This window comes from Ictalurus furcatus, chromosome 1 (genome assembly GCF_023375685.1).
Source record: "Ictalurus furcatus strain D&B chromosome 1, Billie_1.0, whole genome shotgun sequence".
NCBI classification, from domain to species: Eukaryota; Metazoa; Chordata; class Actinopteri; order Siluriformes; family Ictaluridae; genus Ictalurus; species Ictalurus furcatus.
The window spans coordinates 24,250,771-24,269,173 of record NC_071255.1 but is presented as its reverse complement, the minus strand read 5'-3'; the positions used below and the strand labels follow the sequence as shown (position 1 = coordinate 24,269,173).

At 37.3% G+C, this 18,403-nt stretch overlaps 1 protein-coding gene across 4 annotated transcripts; it reads left to right on the top strand.

The window, feature by feature from the left end:
- Nucleotides 1–841: 841 nt before the first annotated feature.
- Nucleotides 842–6,842, top strand: LOC128614134 (polyadenylate-binding protein 4-like). Of its 4 annotated transcripts, XR_008387015.1 has the most exons (12): nucleotides 842–1,654; nucleotides 2,067–2,259; nucleotides 3,070–3,263; nucleotides 3,372–3,487; nucleotides 3,916–4,003; nucleotides 4,088–4,183; nucleotides 4,307–4,561; nucleotides 4,745–4,835; nucleotides 5,348–5,790; nucleotides 5,966–6,006; nucleotides 6,189–6,263; nucleotides 6,666–6,841. XR_008387015.1 is itself a non-coding variant. In XM_053635481.1 (11 exons), exons 2-10 carry the CDS (start codon nucleotides 2,100–2,102, stop codon nucleotides 5,984–5,986), a joined length of 1,464 nt encoding a protein of 487 aa, XP_053491456.1. In that variant the 5' UTR covers nucleotides 843–1,654; nucleotides 2,067–2,099; the 3' UTR covers nucleotides 5,987–6,006; nucleotides 6,666–6,840. The 4 variants fall into 4 exon arrangements, 3 of the variants coding, with proteins under 3 accessions (XP_053491456.1, XP_053491654.1, XP_053491573.1); XM_053635481.1 differs by lacking the exon at nucleotides 6,189–6,263 and having other exon boundaries at nucleotides 843–1,654; nucleotides 6,666–6,840; XM_053635679.1 differs by lacking the exons at nucleotides 842–1,654; nucleotides 6,189–6,263 and having other exon boundaries at nucleotides 2,072–2,259.
- Nucleotides 6,843–18,403: the final 11,561 nt, after the last annotated feature.

The window sequence follows — 18,403 nt, the reverse complement described above, 5'->3', positions numbered from 1 at the left end:
TTTTCTCAGTTATATAACCTGGTGCGATTAATAGTTTTTGTTTGTTTGTTTTTACCAGACTTTTAATCTATACCAAATTAATAGGGGCTATTTAGGGATATTATGCCTATTTTGCTGCCATGTCTTCAGTTAAACCCCAGATACTGTACCCTATATATATATTTATATATAAGTGTAACCAGGTGAAAAAGAAGACAACATTCCAATTGTGAAACTGGTTATTAAAGCCTTTAATTAAGCGTATTGTCCATGCATTGTGCACAGATGTACTTCTCATCTATTGATAAAATGGTACGCTGTACAAATATATTTTTTTTAATAAACCTGTGTTGTGTTTGCAATTATTTTATGCCCATGGGAGCAGAGTATTTTTGTGAATTTTTTAAACAAAAGATCAAAAGGTTAAGCGATAAAGACAATTTTTTACAGCTTTCTTTGGTCATATTTACCAAGGGTGCCAATATTAATGGAGGGCACCGTAATAAGACCTTGGTGTGATTTAGGAAGAATAACAATAAGCGTGGGAACTCTTGGGGGGGGGGGGGGGTGGGGGGTGTTAAATCACCCAGGTCATCAACAGTAAAAGCAGTAAGAAATCTGTAAATATTTTATTTCTAAAATGGAACTTTAATATTGACCTGGATAAATAAGTACTGCATGACTGTTTGACTGAAAATAGTATTAATGTACAGTACAGTTTTCCATCATTGTTGTTTGCCACCAGATAATTAACAATGACCACTGAATGGCTGTTTGATTGAAACAAAAGTGTAGTTTCAGTCTTTTGCATAGTGCTGTACATGTGTTAAGCTTTCACAAGGCACTGTAAATGCAGTGTTTTGGGCTCTAAATCAAACAGAAGAGGATAGCTGGGCAACTGCTCAAACACCAGTGAACTGTAGCTCATGTTCAAAACCTTACACAGACCATATTAAGGTACAATTTTACATTACTTGCATTAGAGTGCACAGACATGGCATAGAGATCACCCACAATGCTTTGCTGATGCTAAAGCAGGGAGAAGTGCTGTTTTGTAAGAGAGTACTGATGTCCACTGACTCTAGGGGGTCAAATAGGGAAGCACATAGTGCCAGGGGTAAATCCAATGAGGAGGCGATCGCTTAGCAGTAAGCTTCAGATGATACACACGCTTCATTATGTATGAGGATGAGCCCTTCATTGCATTATTATTTTTTTATTATTATTATTATTGTTGTTGTTGTTGTTGTTTAAGATTAGTATCTGTGTGATTTTGTAACAAGGGTTTAGTGGACTGAAAATGTTTTTTGTTCATACTTTATTAAAAACATACAAAAATATCCACACACTAATATTTTAAATCTGTGGAACTCTATTCTTTTTGAATCCATTAAATCTGGAGTGTGAGAGTTTTTTTTTTTGTTGTTGTTGTTGTTGTTGTTGCTGATGTTGTTGAATTTACTAAGTTACTTGAGACTGCACCTAGCTGTTTACCTTCAAAGGCAAATGTGGAACAAAAATTCCGGAATGCGGTGACAGTAATGGAATCTCAACCTTGACATCACAAACTCTATGGTAACAGAACCAACTGCTTCTAATCTGAACATTCTGTAACAAACGCATTATTTGGACATTTGTGCAGTGATCAGCATTTCAGTGGTTTGGTGGTTCAGTGGTAAGTATCCTTACAACATTTTGTTGATTTCTAATTTAACGATTTCATTTTTAAACTGCTAGCCTATTACACAAACGAATAATGAGACTGCTCATTGTTAAATGATAAGTTTATTATCATACTGCTAGGCTTAAGTGCTGTAGGCCTATGTTTTCTTACGTTTCAGATTTACAGGGGTGAAAGTAATTGTTAGTTTACATTTTACTTAAATTTGTCAGGTTGAAATAGTAGGTCTCAGTAGCTTTTTATAACATGATTATGGGTTAATACCAGAAGTGTTAACCATCTGAAGAAACCTTGATCAACTGTTTTGGAAAGAAAGTAGGCTACTCGTGTTGGACGTAATATTCAGTCTTCAGTTCAGTGGGGTTTATTGCTTTTGTCTGTCACTAAAAGTGGAATTTTGTTTTAGATTCTATGTGAATTGATCAGTGCTAGTTTCCAAATGGCTACACTCTATGTTGGCGATCTTCACCCTGATGTGACCGAGTCCATGCTCCTGGAGAAATTCAGCTCTGTTGGGCGAGTTTGTTATCTCTGCCTCTGCTTGAACACCGGCACATCCCTCCAATACGCTTTTATCATCTTTCAGCATCGGGCCGATGGTAATACAAACATCTCTAACACACCGTGACAGTATTCCCTACACTACTTCATATATTGTTTTGTTGTCGGACCACCTGACACTAAGTAAAAATGACTACATATAGTATAAACACGTTGGCCTAGTAACATTCTGTAATTTCTTACAGCTATACCGGCAATAACAAGGTTTAGAAAATCTTCAGTATTTTCAATATCCTAAAAATGATTTAAATATAAACATATGTACCTGATTTGAAGTAAAAGCAAAGCTCATTTTTATATAAATATGAGCAATATATTAGTCATGACAATTTTCAAAAATTAAAATAGCTGAAGCAAACTGTCCCAATTTAGTTGAATTCAGTTTCTACATTTCTTTGCAAAACTGGGCCAGTGTTAAGGGAAATTAATTTGCAATTAAGTACATTTGAATGTTTCTTTGATATCTAATATAATACTACTATGTTGTGTCCTCTAGTTAAAAAGTGGTCTCTTTATAGTTTCCACACAACTGAAATTATAAGAGAAGTGAAGCTGTAAGCTGATGTGAATACTTAGTCCAAAAACAAAAGGATTGGAAGGAAAAATCCCAGCATGTGCAGTCTCATGAACACTTTTGATGGTAAAGTGAATAAAGAACCATAATACAAGTTTATAATTGATATATAACCAGCAAGTGTATTTAATTATTTTATTTTTTTTTTAGATTTGTTAGTAAAATAATAAGGTCAAGTGTAGGGAATACTGAAGTGTATGGTGTATACTGCACTCTTGTAATAGACCTCTGTAACTTTGATGTTAATAAGCTGTAATTCACTTTGTTCCCTCAGCTGAGCGCGCTTTGAAGCTGCTCAATTTTGACATCCTTTTGGGTCAGCCCATGCGCATCATGTGGTCCCAGAGTGACTCATCCCTCAGAAACAGCAACGAGGGAAATATCTTCATCAAGGGCCTGGAGAAGTCCATCGACAGCATGGCCCTTTACGACACCTTCTCCATCTTTGGCAACATCCTCTCATGCAAGGTTTGAACACTGGGCTATGTGGCTGTTAATAACTTCCTAAATCTAAAGTCTTCAATTAGGTCTCTTTGACATAAGTTCTGTGTGTTGATGGATGTGCCTCTCCTGAAGGTGGTGTGTGATGAAAATGGGTCCCGGGGATTCGGATATGTACACTTTGAGAGTGCCGAGGCTGCTGAGGCTGCCATCAAGAGGCTGAATGGCATGCTCTTTAATGACCACTATGTGTAAGTCATGTGGAAATCACTACAATGTACACAATCGATTCAATTTCGTTTGAATTTGTTTTTGATATGTGTATAACTAAATGTATTTAATACTTGCTGAAAACATTATAAGGTTATATAGTTATAATTTGCTCATACCCTAATACAGGAAAATTCTTAAATGTGTTAAATATAGATTAAATCCAACAACTATCTCATTAAAATGTTTATATAATAATAATAATAATAATAATAATAATAATTATATAGCACTGTTACAGTGAGATGTAGTGTGATTCAGCATTGTGCAGAGTTGGAATTTAATAGAAAAAAGACTACACCTCCTTTATTGGGACTGACAGGCTCAAAGGTCACTAAATTAGGTATAAAGTCTCTAACATTTGTGTTCTGATAAAGGCTCTAACAGCAGTGTCTCGATTGTGTTATAGGTTTATCACACACTTCAAGTCCCGCCAGGAGTGCCAAGAGCAGAAGAAGGAAGAGAGACATCCTAAACCTCAACATAAGTTTGAGCAGGTACACACACACACACACACACACACACACACACACACAGAGAGAGAGAGAGAGTAGATGTTGACTTTGCCCTCTGTTCTGTAGTGTGTGAACCTGTGTCTGAGGAATCTTGATGTCTCTGTGGATGACGAGCGCCTACATAAAGAGTTCTCACCTTTTGGAACCGTCATCCACGCAAAGGTCACTGACAATTAAATAATCCCTAAAATGTTTTCATTTCTTAATAACCTGTGTCTACAGTTTTCCTCATGACTAGCCACATTAGCAGTTTATCCTAATGAGTCTCCTCACTGTCTTCTACAGGTGATGGGGACCGATGGCTGCTCTGGAGGGTTTGGGTTTGTGCGCTTCTCCTCTCCGGAGGAAGCCACAAAGGCTATGAGCGAGATGCAGGGAAGGATGCTGGACAGAAGGGCGCTGCACATCCGTCTGATTCAGCGCAAAAAGGAGAGACAGACTTCCCTCTCCAGTCAGGGGACACAGGCTGCCCCAAAGGCTGTAGTAAACCACCATCAACCTGCACCCTCCTGTGACAAAATCATGGATGCTATTCCTCAGGTACAAACTAAAATTATTATAAAGGCTATAGTTTCAGTATCATCAGCTCCTAACTACAGACCCAATATTCTTCTCTTAAGCTACTCCAGCTAGCTAAAGTTACCACAAAAGTTTATTGCTAGCTCGATAGAGGAGCTAACTGAAAGAAAGTGAAATAAATGTGTAAATGACTGTGTGTTACAGGCTCAGAACTCCACTGATAATAGCACAAGCGTCCATCAAGTCAAGCCTCATCCAAGTACACACAGGGTTACGCAGGACTTCCAGCTGCAGAGTGAGTCACATCTGTCTGTTTGTATGTCATTGTTGCTTATGTTACATAGTGTGTGCTCCAAACTGTCCATGGCCGCTTCACAAACCACAACCTACTCTACTAATGGGTATGTTAGCTTGCTAGATTAGGGTATAGCAGCCTATTACTGAAACCTGCCTTTGGCTACAACCCAAACTGCTAGTATACAAAAAAATGTGTCAAAACAGATTCCTTTTAGGAGTTAGTGTTAGCCTGGTACTTAGATATCTGACCATTTCCTGTGGCTGTGTTAAAATCGGTATCCTGCTTCTGTGCTATGGTGCTATATTATTTAGAATAGTGAAATGCAGTTTGGGGCAGTTTTTGAAGCAGTTATAAACTCTAGCCAGCTAGCTAACAAGTAGCTTTCACCACAAATGTACGATTTTGACCTACTACTTAGCACAATTGAATGTGGTTAAGGATGCAGCCTGTGACTGTGTTAGATTGACACTCTTTGGATGACATCATCTCATTGTATTTTCTGTATGTAGGTTTCCGCAACATCCCGGAAGTGATTGCACCTGCAGTGACACATCCGCACGCCAATCAGGTGGTAGCTATGGCTAAAAAAACCCAAACTACAGTCATGGACACTGTTCCAGCTGTAGTTTCGGTTGCGGCTCCCACTGCAGCTAAAGCTGTACTACCTACAATTCTGGGTGCGAGTATAAAAGCAGTACTGGCTGTAGTACCAGCTGCAGGTTGGAAACCAATACTGACTGTGAGTATAAAAGCAGTACCAGCTGCAGTGCCAGCTGCAGGTTGGAAACCAATACCGACTGTGAGTATAAAAGCAGTACCAGCTGCAGTACAAGCTGCAGGTTGGAAATCAATACCGACTGCAAGTATAAAAGCAGTACCAGCTGCAGCAACTCCAGCACCTGTGATAGATGAGCAGCTGACCAAGGACACACAGCAGTCCCAGGATACACAGGTACCAGCGAAGCCCACACACACACACACACACACACAGATTTTCACATTATATCACTTATATATATCACATGTGTACCACTTGCTTATTCAATAATCATATGCATATCACATACATGAAACACTCTAATTTACCATCATATACATGTTGTATGTGTTTGTGTGTGTTTGTGTAGGTTGAGCATTGCTTCGGGTGAGGGAAGTTGGTCAGCACGTGGTGAGTACATGATACACCATAATACTTACACAGGTGTTAAGCTGATATAGTCTGCAATAATTATACACACTTTTCAATTCATTTTCTAACAAATTTACTTGGTTCTATTTTTAAAAATGTAAACAAATGAGTAGCCGAATTTTAAAGTATGAATGAATTAACAATGTAAATGCATTCTGCAGCGCTGCACGTTCATATTAATGTACTTGGTTTCCTGTGAGCTTCATATCTGACCGCTGTCACGCACCCATATGAAAGTAAATACCTCCAACTCACATGACCTTTTGTTGCATCCTGAGCAATCCCAATCCTGATGCACACCTCTATTCTCCACTCAGAATAGAGCACCTATTATCTGGTCATTTTGAATATTACACACTGTAATCAGTAATCAGATGGTGATAGGTTACACTCCATGACAAGTGTCCAAAATAAAGAGCTTACAATGTCTTCCTGGGGGACAGAATGTGTCTCGCTGCTCAGTAGAACAAATGAGGAATGACGATATTTTTTAATGCCATAATAATTATTTAGACTAGTTAGACACTAGCAATGAGAGTACAATATTGTGATTATATCATCAACTGTAATAAAAAGTTTGGCAATTATCATGATATATCAAAATAATAATCAGTGCATGCCTACTTTTCCTCTTTCAGTGTTTGCCTCCATTCAACAAGACGAATAAGAAAAGGAGAAAGAAGAAGCACTTCCAATAAAAATCAATTACAAATTGCACCTTAATCCTTTGGAATTTTTTTATTAGAAATTAAACTGAAATATAATAAATGTATTAGTGGTCAACACTATTAAAACCTCTGTGATTAAATGAGAATTATAATATCTGAGTTTATTTAATAATAGCAATAATTACTATTAAGTATTAGCTTTAGACTTTTTTTCTGAAAACTTATGTAAATGCAAAGTAATGCAATTGGATCCAAACTTATTTTTGTTATCGTTAGTAATTAGTAAATTGATGGGGTGCAAACACCTACAACATGTGAGCATCAGAACTGGACCATGGAGTGATGGAAGAAGGTGACCTGGTCTGATAAATCACATTTTCTTTTACATCATGTGGATGATGTGTGCGTTGCTTACCTGGGGAAGAAATGGCACCAGGATGTACTATGGTAAGAAGGCATGCCCACAGAGGCAGTGTGATGCTCTGGGCAATGTTCTGTTGGGAAACCTTGGGTCCTGGCATTCATGTGGATGTTACTTTGAGACATACCACTTACCTAAACATTGTTGCAGACCAAGTACACCCCTTCACGGCAACGGTATTCCATAATAGCAGTGGTCTCTTGCAGCAGGATAATGCGCCCTGCCACTCTGCAAAAACTGCAGGAATGGGTTGAGGAATATGACAAAGAGTTTACAGTGTTGACTTGGCTTCTAAATTCCCCAGATCTCAATCCAATCAAGCATTTGTGGGATGTGTTGGACAAACAAGTCTGATCCATAGAGGCCCCACCTCACAACTTACAGGACTTAAAGGATCTGCTGCCAGATACCACAGCACACCTTCATTGCATTCTTGCATTGATGGGTCAGAACTGTTTTGGGAGCCAACTGTACACAATATTGGGCATGTGGTTTTAATGTTATGGCTGATCGTTATATATCAATATATAGATCGATGTATATATAATGTGTATGGAATACTTGAGTCAAAATATCTGTGTCAAAAACTGTGTGCCAAAATCTAATTAGAATAATGTAAATAAAACAGCAGAATGAGTTTAATACGTGATTAAATCAAATGATTCAAAGTTCAAATTTCCTGCCACTGACATTTTCTGCACAATATGACATTTTCTTTCACATATGTGAAAGCACATATGTGAGTTTATTTGAGATTACTCTACATCACATAGTGTGACAGTTGAGACATTTGAAAGTAAATCTCATCATTATTTCTCAAAGAGTGTAAGTGTTGATGTAGTATCGGTATTAAAGTAATATTGGGATCATTTTGTGCACAATTGTATGTGAATTTGGGTTGTGGAAGTGTGTTTTTCTTGTTTGATAAAGAGGGGAGAAAACGTGCTCCATAGGCCCTCTGTGTGTATTACAGAGTGGGTGTGACACACCAGAGTGAGTTTTATTCACTTTTATTGATTTTAGAAGTGTTTATGCCCATGAAAAAGTGTATTTCTTAAAATGAGTTAAATAATGATGTTCTAGTAGCTTCATGTTTTCAAGATGTTGAGGGAAAGTTTTGTATTTTGTCTTTTACTGAACACAGAGAGAAAGGAGTTCATCAAATGCTGTGTGTCAGGGTGTACATGTGCCAGTGTGTTAAACTAAAGCAAAGCGCGTTAGTTTAATGATGTTCATTACTGATGCTCCGATCAGGATTTTTACAATCAAAACTGATCCAGATACCAATCTTTTTTTTGTTTAAGCTTTAATCAGGAGGTCTGTCATAAACAGTTAAATGTAAGCTCTCTGCTCATGGTCACTGTTAATTGAGTTAAAATAATAGCAATGAGATACTGTTGGTTAATTGGTAAATAAACAAGCATAAAATATTTATTTTTAAATATCTTAAACAATAGTTCTAATTAAAAGTAGAATAACACAAGCATAATCCATATTAGGAAAAAGGCTAATAGCCTTCTAAGGAGATAGCGAACTAAGCTTAATGTCAAATTGATATTAAATGCAACCCATAGTAATTAAAGATTATTTCATTTCTCATTTTATTTACATTTTATGAAGTTATTATAATATCTATTTTTTTGTATTAAATGATTTATTTATAACTAAGCACATTTTCTGTTTTCTGTTTGTTTGTTTATCAGTTATTCCTCTTAGATCGGTTCCCCAGTACAGTGTTGCCATGTCTGCTGATAATATTGTTTTTTGGGAAATAAATCAAAACATGGAAACTGGAGCTAATTTACCTAGTGATATCTGGCAACCTTAAGTTTAAATGAAGTGAATACGTTATGTATTTGAGTTAGTGAAGAGCGTGAAGGAGAGCAGCAGTGTACTCCTTCTGAACAGTTGCTAATCTTGATTATGATTCGTGAGGAATTATTTAATAAAGAAGTTTGAATTAAACCCACCTTGTAACATTAGCATTATTATTAATTTACTCCGCCTGACGCCGCTGTGAAAGTTTAGGTCATTTTGCGTGATCAATAAAAGATGGCGGTTTGTGATATCGGGGAGTTGAGAGAAGCAGATGTTCAGTGTTACGCTTCATCATAATGGCTTCTCTGCAGTATTTCCACACTTTGGTTGACTGAGGAGATGAAAAGCAATATGAAAGTAACTGTTGCGCGGTGCAAATGCATTTCTGGGTTGTAGTTTTTATCTCGATTGTATTATACAACTCCGAACAGGTCACTCACACCTGTGCAAATAAATATTTAATCACAGTCGCACAAAGTACTGTTCAGTCGCAAATGCGAGTGAAATGGTCGCACTGTAGAGCCCCGAGTTTATCTGCAAAGTTTTTTTTCCTGTTCGGCGTGATGATGTTTAATGTCCCCGACAACCTCTGTAGTGCCATTTAGCATCATGTTAATGTCATGATTTCTCCTCGCGCAAGCGCTGGAGCTCGCAGCGAAACTGGCAGCTCGAGCGCTCAAATGCTAAAGCCGTTTCCAGGTTTTGGCACTACAAGATGACATCATCCCTGTGTCGCTCTATGTGATTGGCTGTAAGTGTAGGAAGCGCTTGATTTGATCTGCAGCACAGTTTTCTATGAGCGGAGGACGAACTTTAAACGTCAATATCGCAGTCGATCATGTTCATTTAATCGTGGGCAGTCAAAATCGTAATTGCGATCGATATCCGATTAATTGTGCAGCCCTTTATATATATATATATATATATATATATATATATATATATATATATATATATATATATATATATATATATACACACACATACATATATACACACACACAGCTTTCTGAGCATAAGAAGAAAGAAGTCATCATTATAAAAGAAATTGTAAATAAGACTTGTAAATAAGAAGATTTTTTTTTTGCTGTTCTGTGACTATTGCTTTGAGAATTACCATCTAATTTGGTGCTGTAACATAATCTGGTCTGAAAAGACTCTAGCAGAAGATACAGCTAGCATGGAAAATTTCATCTTTCTGTGAGTCCACAAAAATTCAATGATGATTTGCTGATTTGTTGTACAAATGATTTTTCTATGGAGATTTGCCCATTGCTCACTTCAGAAGCAATACATGTTTTAATCCGGAGGTTAAAAAAATAATAATAATAAGGTCATAATAATCATGGGTATTATTTAGAATAAATCTAATATTTGTTTCTGCAAGTGGATGTAGGCAATAATATCATGCTTTGACTGACAGGCTTCTAAACCAAAGTTGATAGTTATTTTTTTTCTCACTGGTTATATGCATATAATTCAAATTCCCTTTCTTCGTTTTTATGATTGCCCAGGAAATGCACCCTGAAACTACTGCAACAAACAAATTTAATGAAAAGATGAATAGCACAACTGTCTCAAACTTTGATGTGTTCACGTTAATAGGAATTTCTCAAAATTAGAAAAAACAAGCATGATACATTGTACACTGAACTGCTCTATGCTTTCCACGATGAAGAATACAAATAACAGGATGCTTTTTTTTTTTTTTTTTTTTTTTTTTAAAAAGATTCGTGCATGGTTTCTAAAACATATATTTACCCCTCTCTTGTCATTCACCCTTTAAAGACAAGTCATAAAATCCAAAATCACAAGAGTATTCTTTTTGGGGACAGTTGTGATGGCAATGGGCACACATTTCAATATGCCCTTGGGATGAAGTGACACACAGAAAGGAAAAAATCAGTCCCTGGAGATTGTTGTCTCTTGCCAAAATATCCAAAGATTCAAGATGGAAAAAATTCTCATAGTTAAGTGTGATGTCTGTAGTGTAGTTTCTTTGTAAATATTTTATATCAACTGCATCACTAGGTAATAAAGTAGTACATATAATTATAGACCTAACTAAATATGGGAAGACTTTTTTTTTTCTAATATACAGTGTGTAGCACATATCCATTGAACTTTTCCACATTTTGCATTGTGATTATATGTCATGAATCTACACCAGTGATAACCAGCTCTCTTCCTTGAGATCTACCTTTCTGCAGGTTTCATCTCAAACCAAAATCTAACACACCTGTTTTAGTTGATCAAGAACATCTTAAGGCAATGATTAGATCAGGTGGGCACGATTATGGCCAATAATAAATAATTCAGCCCATTGGTATGAAACCCTTAAATTAGTTCTTGTGCCACCAGGTGCCATCACAAGTCATTTAATTAATTGAATGGAGTTCACTTGTGTGCAATTAAAGTGTTACGTGATCACAATATAAATACACCTGTTCCTGGAAAGCCCCAAAGTTTGTTATAGAACATACCAAAACAAACAGCTTCATGAAGACCAAAGAGCTACTAAATCAAGTCCAGGACATGGTTCTGAAAAGTATCAATTAGGATTTGGTTATAAAATATTACCCAAACTGCCCGAACATCCCATGGAGCACCATTAAACCCATTATTAAAAAACAAACAAAAAACAGTCCAACTGTACATAATGTGTAAATGTTTAAGAAGGTTGAATGCAAGCCACTGACTCACAAACTCCTTCCTTATATCCCTCAATGTTAACATGTGTTATCTAGAAAGGGCTATTGTACCTACTGATAACACAGTGTTAGTACGGAATACATGCTCTGAATATCAGAACAAAGGTGCTTAACATGGATGCACTGTGTCTAATAGGGTCTGTCACACTACTAAAGGAAGAAACTTAATTTGGCCAACGTGTTTCAGAAAAAGGTCAGTGCACAGTGATCTTCACACACAGGATACGTGCAAAGCATTACAAAGGGATAGATAACATCCAGAATTCTAATAAAGCTTTAAGTAGGTTGTGCATATCAGATATGTCCTTCTCTCTTCAGGGTGGTTCCATAGCTGTGCAGGTTGCAAGGAGAATAATGAGAAAAATATTTCACTCTAAAATATCATTCTTAAGGCAAATAGTGAGAGATACTATACACTACAAAATATGAAGTCTCATTAAAATATACTAAACTCTAGATTTCCTTGTCCTTGTTACAAATCATACATCTTTTGTAACTTATATATCATATGTCATATATCATTTGCCTGTAAAGGCGAATAGTATACCTTTAAGAATGATTTAAGGTACATAATTGGACCTTAGGGGCTATTATACCACAGCACTGTTCATTCATTTTCTATAATAGTGCTATACATGTTCCAGTTCAAGTGGCTTTATTGTCATTTCAACCATATACAGCTGGTACAGTACACAGAAAAATAAAACAACGTTCCTCCAGGACCATGGTGCTATATAAAAGAAGACACTAACCACATGAGATGAGACAGAACTAAATAAGATCTACACATTTTTACATAAAGTGCACGTGTAAATGTGCTAACAAAACAGGACAGCACAGTACTACTAAAACAGGACAATAGGCACAGTAAGTGACAGTGTAGTGCCGACCAGTACACAGTTCTAGTGTTGAAGTGTCTGATATAACAGGTTGTGCAAAAGAGTAACAATATAATTAAAAAATGGTAAAAATGTAAATATATCATGCTATGACTTAGTATTCAGCAGATTAGCTTATACCAAATATGGACATAGCAGGTATTGCAGTAGCAGCCAGGTAAAGTGTATAACAGTGACAAGAAATTAAATACTATATTTTTTTATAAATACAGTAGCAGGAAAGATGCAATAGAGTCAATGCAAGAATGTGCAAATATTGCAATGGGAGTGGGATGGTGTTCAGTTCAGTCTGTGTGTGTGTGTGTGTGTGTGTGTGTGTGTGTATGTGTGTGTATATGTGTGTGTCAGTCCAGTCTTTGAGTATTGAGGAGTCTGATGGCTTGGGGGAAGAAGCTGTTATGCAGTCTGGCCATGTGGGCCTGAATGCTTTGGTGAAGAGTGAAGAGTGTGTGTGAAGGGTGTGTGGGGTCATCCACAATGCTGGTGGCTTTGCGGATGCAGCGTGTGGTGTAAATATCTATGATGGAGTGAAGAGAGACCCCAATGATCTTCTCAGCTGTCCTCACTATCCGCTGCAGGGTCTTGCAATCCGATAAGGTGGAATTTCCATACTAGACAGTGATGCAGCTGCTCAGGATGCTCTCAATAGTTCCTCTGTAGAATGTGGTGAGGATGGGAGGTGGGATATAGGCTTTTTTCAGCCTTTGCAGAAAGTAGAGACACTGCTGGGCTTTCTTGTCTATGGAGCTGGTGTTGAGGGACCAGGTGAGGTTCTCCATCAGGTGAACATCAAGGAATTTGGTGCGCTTGATGATCTCCAGAGAGGAGCTATATATGTTCAGCAGAGAGTGGTCGGTCCGTGCTCTCCTGAAGTCAACAACCATCTCTTTGTTTTGTCCACATTCAGAGACAGGTTTTTGGCTGTGCACCAGTCCATTAGCCACTGCACCTCCTCTCTGTCAGGAAGTCCAGGATCCAGTTGCAGATGGAGGTGACACCTCTGCAGTCACCCACAGCTTCTGGTTGGAGTGTCTAGTGATTGTCTTGGAGACGGTGACATCATCAATGCACTTACTGATATAGCTGGTCACTGATGCCGTGTATTCCTCCAAGTTGGTGGAGTTGCTGTCGGTTGCAGCCTCCTTGACCATGTCCCAGTCAGTGTGCTCAAATGTGCTTGTTCTAATGCATTATTATTTCTATAGTTAGAACTTGCCTGAGCTGTTTATGGCCAGTTGAAGCTCATCCATAGGGGAATATACATCAGCCTTTCAACTAATGTTAATCTTCATAAAGCCCTCATTCATCACTCAATACATTTTGAAATACTAATTACCCCTTTTAAGTGAACACTGATTTAAAAAAGTTTGTTATTTGACAGAGATAAGCCAATTTTCCAGTGATATGCTTGCCTTTCTAGATGTTGCTGAATCGTGGGGCAGAAATTGAGCAATGGGGCAGAGCCTTATTTAACACCATAGAGTTATTATTGCACTTAGCAGTTAAAAATAGGAATTGTAATAAGCACTAATAGAGGTTGGGACAGGAATCACACTTCTCTGTGCTTGCTCTCGAACATTTTCAGTGAAGATCTGCTGACAGGACAGGGTTGCCAAGGCCAAATCAAGATGTTTTAAAAGTACTCTGAAGCCGCCAAGATCTAGTTTTATAGCAAATAATCTGAATGAAATTTCCTGTAAATTTACAGAATTTGGCAGATGCCCTTATAGAAATGGAAGGACATTACATTTATCTCATTTATACAACTGAGCAGCTGAGGTTTAAGGGCCTTGCTCAAGAGCCGAGCAGTTGCAGCTTGGCAGTGCTTGGATTTGAACTCCACCACTGTTAAACAAAGTGTGAATGCAGACAGTGTTTCTATGATGTACAGAACAATTTGTAAAACATACTGCAAAGAGGAGAGGGGAGACAGCTGTATACAGGTGAGGGAGCAGAGAACTGTGAAGTAGATAATATCAGTACATCAGAAATGAATGACCATTTGTTACCTATGCAAAAGCTGAGAAAAAAAGAAGGAAAAATGTGTCTTTCTTTTCAAACTTTTGTGTGGTTTTTGAGATATATTTGCACTGGAAATTTTGCTGAGAGCTGGAAATCCTGGTTAATGGTAGCATGACATTGGCAATGGGAAACACAACTGTTATATTGAACACAGATGAACAAAGGTGCATCTAAACCCACTCAAAATGAGCTGCTAGTCTGCTTGATGGATGATTGGGTGTTGTCAATTCTCAACTGCTATTATGTGGTAGATTATGAGGTTACTAGATAATAGCATAATCCATAAGTCAGGTGTGAAAGCCTCTCAACTTACTTTCTGAGATGTTTATGTTTTTCTTATTGTCAACCTTCCCCATCAAAAACTTACGGTCATTAACCATTGATCATGACCCTCCACATTAAAAAAAAAAACAACAACAACAACAAACAAACAAAAAAGTGTGTAAATGTTGATTTGGTGAAGTTTTCAGTGAGGATACTTTTATTTATCATTTTTGCAAGGTGTCTCCAGTATCACTACTTTGTAATGGTCAGAGTTTTCTGTTATCGAAAAGCTGAAAATTTCAATTTCTTGCTAACATGAAAGCTGCTGTTTTGTCTTCATTTCAGAGAGCAAAAAAGCTGATTAGGAAAGGACTGTTTATATCTGTTATAAGTAACAGCAACTAATGTTCCATAATAAACATAACTCAATGCCATTTCTTAATAAGAATGTTTTAAGGTAAATAATCAACTTTGGGGTAGTACTTCACAACAGGCTGCATCACACTATACTTTTGTTGACATCATGAAGTATTTTATTCCTTACTTAATTAGCCCTTAGAGCAAGACATTAAAGGTATACTACATACACCTCATAAGGTAAAAGATACTAAGACATATTGAGGCAAGAAGCAAAGGTACAGTCCAGTACTTTTTCTTCTGAAAATATATTCTGCACATTGGACACATCACGATGATGTTAGATGGCATGAAAGTTATGGAAAATTGTACCATGGTGTCCTGCACTTTTAAGTATCATAGTAAGGGTCAGTAGAGCTATCTGGTCCTCTGAACATATTCTGCACAAGGCTCTTACATGAACACTGCTCTAGGGGAATCTAAGAGATGCAGGACTGGTGCAGTCTCAGTGTACAAATGAAATAATAGCACCTTTCATCTTCCCTACGATGCGCTAAACATTCAGATGCTCCCATCACACTTAATGGATGCTCAAGCCCCACTGTAGTGAAAAGGCCGCTCAGTCTTTCACAACACATGCAAAAACACACAAAAGACTCATTTATCAAAGCTGTATTGATAACCTAAGAAAACTGCACTCTCTTACTGGTTGCTAAGGACAGAAATGTACACTGTGGTGAAAATCCATAGTGCATTCCATTTTCTTTCACTAACTGTCTATTTAATGTTGTGGACAAAATGACTGCATTTTGATATGGAAAAAAAATGACACTATCAGATCTTTTTCATTTTTTAGTATTGATAACCATTTAAACAACAATTTTAAAAGGGACCCAGGGGGGTTTGTGAGTTTACGTCAACTTCATGCTGTGATTAGCTGAGATAGAACCAAGTGCAGAATTTTACTGTGCACAGTTTATCTAGTAACTGTGTGAAGTTCGTTGCCTATGGTGCTTTATGTAGAGGGTTTGGTAATATTTTATGCTGGACAAGATGGAGTGAGGCAGATGCAATACAGATTTTCAAATCTGCATAATCTCACTATAGTCATGTCACTTTAACTTGCCTAGCAAGCACAAAACCTTTCGCAATAAGCTCTAGATCAAACATTTAACAGTTTAACACAGTTACCACATAATCTGGCCATAGCAAGCATCTGTATTAGTTGCTTTATCCAATCAGAGAAGTTTTTTTTTTTCTTTGTTGTTGTTGTTGATATTTTTATTTAAAACAGGATGGGAAGAAAAACCAACTACCCATAAGATCGAAAAGCCATGGCCTAATGGTTCTGCCATAATGCAACAAAGTCATTTTTAACATTTATTTCCATCCACTGAGATCTTGCACAAAATGCATAATATGCACAACCTACACCAATTCATAGTTTTCATGTGACATCACATTCTTATAGGAATGCCCACCTGGAGGACAAACATGGCGTTCTTCTGCTGCCCGCCAGTTATTTTTACCAGACTTGTTGATCCAAAATGCAGGATAGTTGTTGTTCAGTCGGATGTATTAACAGTTTAAACTGTAGGAATGGTTTACCTGGCATTGAAAAAAAAGGTTTTGATTGAATTTATGTCATTAGATATTGTGTTAACCTAACCAAAATATTACTGTAGTCACAGAATGCGGACTACAGTGAACCTGAAACTAACTTTAGCTAATTAGCACTCACCTTTGCTCTGAAAGTGAATAATTTATTATCCTTTACATCCCAAATGGCAGCATTTTTGACACATCCAGATCGAAAATACAGATAACTGTCTGTACGTTTGCACACTTTTATCTTGGCGGCAGTGTAAGGGAATGGATTCTCCACAAGATATATATAAACATCGCCAAAGTGGAACTCTGGCAGGAACTTCGCTGTTCTCAGTGATTGAAATACTGTGGCAGGTGCTGTATATGTATTGCAGGTGCCCAAGACTTGCATTTTGTTCACATACCTTTGTTTTTTTTTGTTTTTTTTGAGATGTCTTTCTCTCTCTGTCTTTCACTCAAAACCTCCAGTGCCATCATATGTCCCAATATGAGCTTACATTTCAGCTCATATCTTTTAAGGGGTATGGGTTTAGCTTCATGATTCTTTTTATCTGAATTCTTTGTTTATGCTCAGTTCAAAGCTCATATTGCTTTTCATTTTCTCATATGGTATTATCTGCTCTTTGATTTTTGAAAACTACTTTTAAAACTCATTTTAAACTTACTTGGCAAATGCCCTCTAGAGACCATAAACAAAAAAGTTATTTAAAAGAATTTTGGAGGGCTAGGCCATATGGCTGTTATATAATGAGTTACATTGTGATAGCGATGTCCCCATTTCATTAAATCTGGTAGACTTATTCATCATTATGACAATCTGTTCATTGCTTACAATTTGCAATTTTACAGTCATTAAGTCAGTTTATAACTGTAGTCTGTTCTGAGCACATCAACAACAACAACCTAGGACCATATACAATTTTGAAGAATGACATCAACTAATCTTTCTTTAGTCGATTCTTTTAGCTCAACCCATTGGTCAGACTTCCATTTCCATCATCATGGGTTTGAGGCCCATAAAATTATGAAAAAGTTGTTTGCTGCAGCTGTTAGTACAGCTAGGGAGTGCTTTATCAGTGTACACTTCCTTCCATATACAGGGTTGCCTGACAACCTGCTTTATTATTGTGCAAACTATCAAAGGTATACTGCTTGTTTAATGACAGAATGACCTGAGAGCAGGTCTGTGTGGGTGATTATGCACTCAGTCCTGGATACGCATTTGATTTAGGAACACCTCTGCAGCTGAGCTGTATTTTCAGCTCCTGCTCTTATTGAATAACAGGCTCATGTAATGACCATACTTCCTGAATTCCTAAATAAACACATACAGTGTATCGCATGATGCACCTTGGAATAGGAGGGGGTTTCTCAAGTCATAGCTCAACAAGAGCCCAGGCAACGGTAATTCCTTGCTTGTGCAGGAAGCCTGTGGCCTGTATAATTAGATCTAATAATCTTTTAATTACCTCTGAGGCTTATTGTTCTGGCATTGCTATCTTTTCTCATTACATTGGTTTCTGGCTTCCAAGGTGAACACGAGTACTGCTAATAGTTTCTAGGCTTGTAGTGTTAGTTCCGCATAGACTAATGACATTATTTTTAGTT

Bases quoted from the DNA above. Each gene is read 5' to 3' on its own strand.
- LOC128614134 (XM_053635679.1), top strand. From the start codon at position 2,100: ATGGCTACACTCTATGTTGGCGATCTTCACCCTGATGTGACCGAGTCC. The intron at 3,264-3,371 runs GTTTGAACACTG...CCTCTCCTGAAG, and splicing joins GCAACATCCTCTCATGCAAG to GTGGTGTGTGATGAAAATGG. The intron at 4,184-4,306 runs GTCACTGACAAT...TGTCTTCTACAG, and splicing joins GAACCGTCATCCACGCAAAG to GTGATGGGGACCGATGGCTG.